The sequence below is a fragment of the Artemia franciscana genome, chromosome 3 (assembly GCF_032884065.1).
Source record: "Artemia franciscana chromosome 3, ASM3288406v1, whole genome shotgun sequence".
NCBI classification, from domain to species: Eukaryota; Metazoa; Arthropoda; class Branchiopoda; order Anostraca; family Artemiidae; genus Artemia; species Artemia franciscana.
Genome location: NC_088865.1, coordinates 3,566,198 through 3,575,829, shown reverse-complemented (window position 1 = coordinate 3,575,829; position 9,632 = coordinate 3,566,198). Strand labels below are relative to the sequence as shown.

Below are 9,632 nucleotides of genomic sequence, written 5' to 3'. Positions count from 1 at the left end.
AAGATAAATTATAATTAGGATTTGAGTAATTGATATATACTTGGTATATATATATCACTTGTTATATGGCACTTATAAAATAACAATAAGATAATCAGCACTTTATATGTAACACTTGATAAGAGTCTTAATCTAACATTGAAATTGTCATTTCAGATATTTATTCATCCTGCTATGTTAGGTATGGCATTTTGCTTTTAGTGGTTTTTAGTTTCTTTCTAACTTTGAATCTTTTAATTTATTGCTGGTCTTTTTTCTAGGAATCCCAATCTGATCCCAAAGATTTAGCAGGACAAAGATCATATGAGGAGATAAAAAAAGAATTTGATACACTGGATTTTGGAGTAAGAACAGAAGCAGAAATAATAACAGAATTGCATAAAGACTATATGCAAACCAAGGATGATAAAAGAAAAGTCCAAATTCTAGTAGATTTAGAATACTACGTCCATCAGATTGATAACGGACAAAACTTCCTTAAAATGGGTGGACTGAGAGATGTTATCATTCCTGGACTTAATTCGTCATTTGAGGAGATTCGTTTAAACTGTGCCTATGTTTTTGGTAGTTGCGTGCAAAATAATATAAAAGCTCAAATAATGGCCTATGAAACAAACATTATTGAAATATTAGTCAGATTGATTGCAACTGACACAGTTGAGGTGAAAAACAAATGTCTCTATGGACTATCAGTCTTGAGTCTGCAGTTCCCTATTGCCCAAAAGAAGTTGGTTGAATTAGAGGCTTTATCAGAATTTGCTCTCATTGTCAGCCAAAGAGATCCGATCTTGTCTAAGCTACAGAAGAAAATAATCGTATTCCTTTACGACCTTGTTTTAGAGCCCGAACTGACAAAACAAAACTTACAATATTACCAAAATCAGAATGAAACAGACAATGTAGAGATGTATTCAGAGAAACTAAGGCAGTATAATGTTTCAAATATTAAAGGTCAACTTCTAGCAAATAATTGGTGTGACATTGTAAATACTTATTTAAAAAGAGTTTATGAAGAATCAATAACTACTGGTGAATTTGATCATGATCTAGTGGAAAAGACTTTGTATTTTATCAGCTTATTCAGTCAGAATTGTAGAGATCATTTTACTAATTCAAAAATTGTAATTGAACAGTTTCGGCGTAGCTATGATTTGTTGGCAAATGATGATGATTCTGGTTATTTTAAGAAGTTAGCCTCTCTTTGTTCTATTATAATGTCTAAAATACGAACAAGGGATGAGCTTTAAGCTTTGTTTGAATAAATAGTATTTTTGCTAACATCATTTCAAACAGTTCGTGGTAACGAACTGTAGTAAGGAGCGACCCGGCTCAATAGTAACCAAAACTCTAAAAAATGAATTTTGATACCAATAGCTACATCAAAAGAATTGCATTTTAATGCTGGTTTTAAATATATAAGTTTCATCAAGTTTAGTCTTACCCATCAAAAGTTACAAGCCTGAGAAAATTTGCGTTATTTTAGAAAATAGGGGGAAACGCCCCCTAAAAGTCATAGAATCTTAACGAAAATCACACCATCAGATTCAGCGTATCAGAGAACCCTACTGTAGAAGTTTCGAGCTCCTATCTACAAAAATGTGGAATTTTGCATTTTTTGCCAGAAGGCAGATCACGGATGCGTGTTTATTTGTTTTTTTGTTTTTTTGTTGTTTTTTTTCCCCAGGGGTGATCGTATCGACCCAGTTGTCCTAGAATGTTGCAAGAGGGCTCATTCTAAAGGAAATGAAAAGTTCTAGTGCCCTTTTTAAGTGACCAAAAAAATTGGAGGGCACCTAGGCCCCCTCCCACGCTAATTATTTTCCCAAAGTCAACGGATCAAAATTCTGAGATAGCCATTTTGTTCAGCGTAGTCGAAAAACCTTATAACTATGTCTTTGGGGAAGAGTTACTCCCCCACAGTCCCCGTGGGAGGGGCAACAAGTTACAAACTTTGACCTGTGCTTACATATAGTAATGGTTATTGGGAAGTATACAGGCGTTTTCAGGAGGATTTTTTTGGTTTGGGGGAGGGGTTGAGAAGAGGGGGATATGCTGGGGGAACTTTCCTTCGAGAATTTGTAATGGGAGAAGAAAATTTCCATGAAGGGAGAGCAGGATTTACTAGCATTATTTAAAAAAAAACAATTAAAAAATAAAAGTGAAAAAGCTTTTTCAGCTGGAAGTAAGGAACAGCAATAAAACTTAAAACAAACAGAATTTATTACCCATATGAGGGGCTCGCCTCCTTCTAATACCTCGCTCTTTACGCTAAAGTATTTTCGGTAATTTCAACTACTTATTCTACGGCTTTTGTGATTCAGGGGGTCATTCTTAATGAATTGGGATAAAATTTAAGCTTTAGTGTAAAGAGCGAGGTACTGACGATGGGGCGAATCCCCTCATATATGTAATAAAAACATAAGAATACAAAAGTTCTTTACGTAAGCTAATTTATAAGTTACGTAAATCTTTTACCAATAAAAAGATTCGTAAAAAATTAAAAGTTCTAGTTGCCTTTTTAATTAACCAAAAAATTGGGGGGCAACTAGGCTTCGTCCCCCGCTCTTTTTTTCTCAAAATCATTCGATCAAAATTATGAGAAAGCCATTGAGCCAAAAAAAAAAAAAATATGCAAATTTCGTTTTGATTATTCCTCTGCGGAGAGCCAAAATCAAAACATGCATTGATTCAAAAACGTTAAGAAATTAAATAAAAAAAACAAGTTTTTTCAACTGAAAGTAAGGAGTGACATCAAAACTTAAAACGCACAGAAATTACTTCGTATATGAAAGAGGCTGCTTCCTCATCAACGCCCCGCTCTTTACGCTAAAGTTTTTTACTGTTTTAGAAAGAAGAATTGAGAGAAAGAGTCAAACTTTAGCGTAAAGAGCGGGGCGTTGATGAGGAAGCAGCCTCTTTCATATACGAAGTAATTTCTGTGCGTTTTAAGTTTTGATGTCACTCCTTACTTTCAGTTGAAAAAACTTGTTTTTTTTTATTTAATTGCAAACAGAACCGTATGAGTAGTAGTTACTTACACAGACTTTGAGTGGGAGAATGTGGCTATGAAATCTTGAGACTTTTCTTTTAAAGCCATTACCATTACTCAATTTGGTTTGGCTGTTTTGTGCAGCCTACCTTTTTTTGAAATACGTTCCGAAATTTTTGAATGAATACCCTTTTTTCTATAATTGTTTTTATTTTATTATAGTTTTCCATATATTTTTTTTTTAATTTTTTACTTTATTTGCTGTTCTGATGCTGTTCTTACATGCTTTATTAGCTGGTCGTATTGTTTTTATTTATGTATGTGGCTATCTTGAAGTATTAATACTCTCTGCTCTAGTGTTAAATGCTAAAAGTAACATTTCTTTAGATTTGTCTTAGCTTCGTCTGCAAGTTTAGAATCGAAGCTCGTATATAAATCGCCTGTTAAATTTTTAAGTTTGTTCCTCCTCTTTAAAAATTGTTCTATATTTTCTGGGGATGGATGGTTTTTGTACTTCCTCGTTTGTCCGTTTTTTCGGTTAATTTCCTTCTTAATGTCTTTTTTCATTGTTGGTGGTGTTCGTGGTTTTGGGATGAACTTGCCCGAAGTGTACTGTTCAGCTTTATTTAGCAGTAATTCTTTGAAGCATTGCCATTGTTGTTCTAAAGAGCCGATTAGGACATCATACCTGGAGATGTTGCTGAGATCCATTCTAATCCTCTCATAGTCTATGAAGGTTCTTTTGAAGTATCCTTTAGTTACTTTGAGGAATGTTGTTTTGACTACTTTTATCCGTCGGCTCATCAACCTCTGGGGGTGGAGCATCGTCTTTGTGGTATTTGGTCCACTCGAGAACTTTTTTAAGTATGGCTGAGCTTACATTTGGTAAAGATACAATTTCTTCGTCATTTTCATCCATCCCAAGAACTTCAAGCATGGTTTTAATTAAACCTGAACATGTTGCTACCTCGACATCAACATCAAATATTTCCCCATCCGATTTTTGAAGCTTGATTATCTTACTCATTTTGTAGTCTCTTTAGTGCTAGTACACCTTATATAATAATGAAGACGTCATAAATAATGTCATGAAAGGTAGCGTCATAATATAACGTTTTTCTACGTCATATAGGGTTCTAATAAAACTATGATGACATTGATTATCTTTTATATGAAAATGAAGTTCTTTTTTTATTTTTTTTAATTATTTCATTATTAATACCCTTTCGTTTTGCAAACAAGGTTTTAGTTACTTTGTGCAGTCTTTGTTAGATTTTATTAATGACGCATACCACCAAATAGTATTTAATTAAATTTAGGTTTATCAAGGGAATCTGTCCGTACTACCATAAAAGACAACTGGGAGACAAAAATCTTCATCTCGTAATAACAAGAAGGAAAATTTAAAATCCTAACTTCTTTAGGCTGTCGAAATGATATTTCAGGATTGGGCTGTCACAAGGGGGCTGCAAAACAAATTATTTACTTCTTTCTCTTGTCAAAATTTGTTTCCGAGTCTTGCTATGACACTGAGGAGAAGAAATTAATATTATTACTTTTTTGGCTGTATGTTTTGGTTTTTTGGATTTGCTTTTTTGCAAAGCGGGGTGGTTTTTACTGATTTCTGACTTAAGTCCCACCCCGCCTTGGTGGTTGTCTCGGGGCCACTTTCCTCACGAACGAATGTATTTGTCTCTGGAACGAATGTACTGCTCTCTGTTTTGTGCCATTCTGAGAAGACCAGGGAGGTCTCAGTCAGAGAAGTTCTCCTTCCAGCGCTTCGGAGGGCGAGAACAGTGGATGCGACCTTCGAAGGCAATTTTCGGTAGTTGGTCATTGCACATGTGCTGGACGTGGCAAAGCCACCTGAATAGATGGACACGGACCCTGTTCAGGATGGTAGTGGTATAGTGCAGTCTTTTGAGTAGGTCAGCATTTGAGACTCGATCTACGCATATTATGCCAGTGGTTCGACGCAACAGCTTTGTCTCAAACGCGGCGAGTCGCCTGGAGTCATCTACTCTCGCTGTCCATGTTTTACAGCCGTCCATAGCTATAGGAGTGATGATGGAGCATACTATTGCAAGTTTTAGCTTCACGGAGATTCAATTTTGCTTCCATATTGGCATCAAGGCTTTGAAGCTGGCGCTACCCAGAATGAGGCGTCTTTTGATTTCCACTGAGTGATTATTGTCGCTTGTGATCTGGCTCACCAGATATATGAAGCTGTCTAAGCATTCTATATCTGCTCTATCAAGCTTTATGTTTGGTGGGGATGGGCTATTGAACATTGACACGCGCATGGCTTTCGTTTTATCCTCGTTGATTTTCATTCTGATGGTTCCTGTAACTACTTCCATGTTATCTGCTTTAGTTTGGACTTCAGCAACGGATCCAGTGAGTATGTCGATGTCGTCTTCGTATGCCAGCTAGTCGATTACGATCCTTCCTATCATTGTCCCACTAGTTGCTTCAACATGCGTCATTACACGATGGAGGAAGAGATTAAACATGTGAGGTGAGAGGATGCATCCTTGCAAAACACCAACAGAAGTTTGGAATTCTTCGGTAGTTCCCTCAGCTGTTTGTACTTGGCTCTGAACAGCTCATACATGTTACGAATGAGTGATACAATACTTGACGGGACGCCGTAAAACAGTAATATATGCCAAAGGCCCTCTCTTCAAATTAAGTCGAAAGCTTGTTTGAAGTCAATGAAGAATTGATAGAGGTCCTGACCGTATTCAAGGTATTTTTCCATTACTTGAAGGATGACAAAAATGTGGTCTATCGTTGAGCAGTTCGCTTGGAAACCCGCCTGACACTTTGGGATGATGTGGCTGGTTAATACTTTTATTCTGTCCAGTGGTATCTTGGTCAACACTTTGGCATGTTGGATTGTCAGGCTGATTGGACGGTAATTGTCACATTCGGCTTTGGACCCTTTCTTGTGCAGTAGAATTATGGTAGCGGAATACCTCGTTTTCGGGAAATATTCCTTCTGCCAGGTAGCTGTGGTAATTCTGTGGCAGAGGTCTGTTACGACTTCTGTTTTGACTTTCAGGAGTTCTGCTTGCAATTCATCTGGTCCAGGCGATTGATTTGATTTGAGTGACTTCAAGGCAACTTCAACCTCGCTTCTGAGTGGTGGTGGGCTTGGTTCCTATAGGGAGGTGTCTGTTAAGTCTACGGTTAATTGTATTATTAATAAATAAAAGAGGATACCCATTTCCAAAAAGTATCTCCCTAATAAAGTCTAGTTCAGCTGTGATGTAGAAATCAGAACAAATGTTTAGGGCACGATCGACGAGAGATATTACGACACCTCTTTTAACTTGTGATGAGTGGTTTGATTCAAAATGTAAATATCTATTGTTTTGTGTTGGTTTTCTGTAAATAGTAAAATTGAGTTCATCAAGTTACGAATAGTTAGCACATCTAGGAATGAGATTTTGTTTGCCATTTCAATTTCTGAAGTAAACTTTAAATTCCTATCATATGTATTAAGGTGATCTAAAAAACCCTAAGTTATTTCCTCCATAGTTCCAAAGTGGTATTACGTCATCCATGTAACGTCCCCAAAAGATATGTTTCAAAAAATACGAATTTAATGCCCAATTTTCGATATACTCTACATAAATATTCGCTAGTAACCCAGAGAGAGGCGCACCCATGGGTAAGCCATTTGTTTGTTGATATAAGGGATTACGGAATTGGAAATACATTGAGTACTTGTTACAAAGTTTAACCAAGGTCTTTAAAACGTCGCAATCTAATTCTGTTGCTGAAACTTCTATTAAGTCATAATTTTCATTTATTTTCTAATAATTTCTCGGATTCTGCTACAATAATATTTGTATACATAGACACAATGTCAAAGCTACTGATAATTGTATTTTCTGAAATATTTACGCCTTTGAGTTTTTCAATTAAATCAACCGGATCACATATACAAGATTTTTGAGAAATAAAGCAAACGTTTGAAGGCTGTACATAACCATTTTCCAATGTTGGAGGTGGGGGCTTTCGTACAAGCTACAATGGGCCTTAAAGGAATGCCTTGCTTATGTAATTTTGGTAGACCATAAAATTTTGGACAAAAGCTGCCCCGGGGGAAAATTTTACTATATAATTGTGGAGTAATTTTACTATTTTGTTTTAATCATTTAATTCTTTTATAATTTTGTTAGCAAACTGGTCAGTATGATCGTGGGTTATAGTTTTATATGTAGTTTTGTCATTTAGATGAGCATAAATTTTTGTGTTGAAATCTGTCATATCCATGACAAAGTTGTCCTGCTTTAATTATAATAATTTTTCTGCTTTAGTTATAATAATGGACGGGTCTTTGCGAAGATTAGATAGAATTATTAGGTCACGCAAGTTATCTGGTTTTATATTGGCGGTAGAATTAGCCTTTTTTTTTATTATTGTAAAGGGTGTCAATAAGACTAGCCCCAACTTCGACTGGGTTGAAAATGGATGAATAAAATTTGTACAAAGAAGACTCTAGAGAGGAAATCAAATCCGCCACAGGAACTTGTTTCAGAAGAAAAGAGGGTTATTCATTGATGATTCATTTCGTAGGTTTTCCAATTTTTATGGCACTTGGTATTAACCAAGTGACATATAGCGATCGCAAATTCTGTCGGTCTGTCCCGGTTTTGCTCCTTTAGGCACTTTCAGGTAAGCTAGGACGATGAAATTTTGCAGGCGTATCAGGGATCGGACCAGATTAAATTAGAAATAGTTGTTTTCCCAATTTGACCATCTGGGGGGAGGAGTGGGGGGCCGGTTAATTTGGAAAAAATGAAGTATTTTTAACTTACGAACGGGTGATGGGATCTTAATGGAATTTGATGTTCGAAAGGATTGGTGGGGAAAATATATACGTCATAGACATAACCGGAACGGATCTGCTCTGTTTGAGGAAGTTGGGGGGAGGGTTAATTCTGCAAAATTAGAAAAATGAGGTATTTTTAACTTACGAAGGAGTGATCGGATATTAATGAAATTTGAAGTTTGGAAGGATATCGTGTCTCAGAGCTCTTATTTTAAATCCTGATTGGATCCGGTGACATTGGGGGGATTGAGGGGAGAACCTAAAATCTTGGAAAACGCTTAGAGTGGAGGGATCGGGATGAAACTTGGTGGGAAAAATAAGGACAAGTTCTAGATACGTGATTGACATAACCGGAACGGATCCGCTCTCTTTGGGGTAGTTGGGGGGGGGGGGTTAGGGTTAATTCTGAAAAATTAGAAAATGAGGTATTTTTAACTTACGAACGAGTGATCGGATCTTAATGAAATTTGGGGCGGAACCTAAAATCTTGGAAAATGCCTAGAGAGGAGGGTGTAAACAGCGGAAGCGGAAGTGGGATTTTCCGTGTTTCTGTCAAATATTCATATTCTGGTTAAACTATTAATATTTCAAATTCTAAGTAAACTGATTATTTAGGGATGTCAGTTTCCTGTACCATGTTCAGTGTTTTATAAAATATAAGTTAGAGTTGCAAATTAGCCGAGTCAGTCGAGATTCGGATTCTGTCCTCAACGTTGTATTATATATATAAATAAACATTTTTATTACACTTTATGAGAGTTAGAGATACTAGATATCCTCTACCGGTCGAACCCTATACTGTAGGCCAACGCTACCGTAATGTTCTAAAGAAGAGAACGCAGAGAGAGAAGATGAGAAGAGGAGCCTTTACAAGGGATCCGGATGAAACTTGGTGGGAAAAATAAGCACAAGTCGTAGATACAGGATTGACATAGCTGGAACGGATCTGCTCTCTTGGGGGGAGGGTTAATTCTAAAAAATTAGAAAAAATGAGGTATTTTTAATTTACGAAAGAGTGATCGTATCTTAATGAAATTTCGTATTTAGAAGGACCTCGAGACTCAGATCTCTTATTTTAAATTCCGACCGGATCGAGTGTCATTAGGAGGGGGGGTTGATCTTGGAAAACGCTTAAAGCGGAGAGATCAGGATCAAACTTGGTGGAAAGAATAAGCACAAGTCCAAGATAGGTGACTGACATAAACAGACCGGATCCGCTCTCTTTGGTGGAGTTGAAGGGGGGGGGAGTAATTCGGAAAAATTTAAAAAAAATGAGGTTTTTGTAACTTACGAACGGGTGATCAGATCTTAATGAAATATAATATCTAGAAGGATGTTGTGCTTTAGAACTCTCATTTAAATTCTGACCAGATCAGGTGACATTGAAGGGAGTTGGAGGGGGAAACCGGAATTCTTGGAAAACGTGACAATCGAGGTATCTTACGTATGGGTGATCGGATCTTAATGAAACTTGATATATAGAAGAATCTTATGTCTCAGATGCTCCATTTTCAATTCAAATCGGATCTGGGGACATAAAGGGTTGGAGGGGGAAACGGAAATCTTGGAAACCAGAAATCTCGAAAAACGCTTAGAGTGGAGAGATTGGGAAGAAATTTGATTGGAAGTACAAGCACAAGTTATAGATACGAGATTGACATAATTGGTACGGATCCTTTGGGGGAGCTGGGGGTTGTTAATTTGAAAAAATTAGAAAAATCTAGGTATTTTTAAATTAAGAACACGTGACCGGATCTTAATGAAATTTGATGTTTAGAAGGAGCTCATGTCTCAGAGCTC

At 36.7% G+C, this 9,632-nt stretch overlaps 1 protein-coding gene across 4 annotated transcripts in view; it reads left to right on the top strand.

Annotated features, from left to right (window-relative positions):
- The first annotated feature begins 242 nt into the window (after positions 1–242).
- LOC136024761 (nucleotide exchange factor SIL1-like) overlaps positions 243–9,632 on the top strand; it is a 34,467-nt gene continuing 25,077 nt past the window's right edge. For all 4 annotated transcript variants that reach the window (XR_010616902.1, XR_010616901.1, XR_010616900.1 and 1 more), the window contains exon 1: positions 243–1,189. Coding sequence is in view for 1 of the 4 variants with exons in the window: in XM_065700212.1 (XP_065556284.1) it covers positions 390–1,189 (800 nt within the window). In the remaining 3 variants the exon portion in view is untranslated. The remainder of the gene's footprint in view (positions 1,190–9,632) is intronic.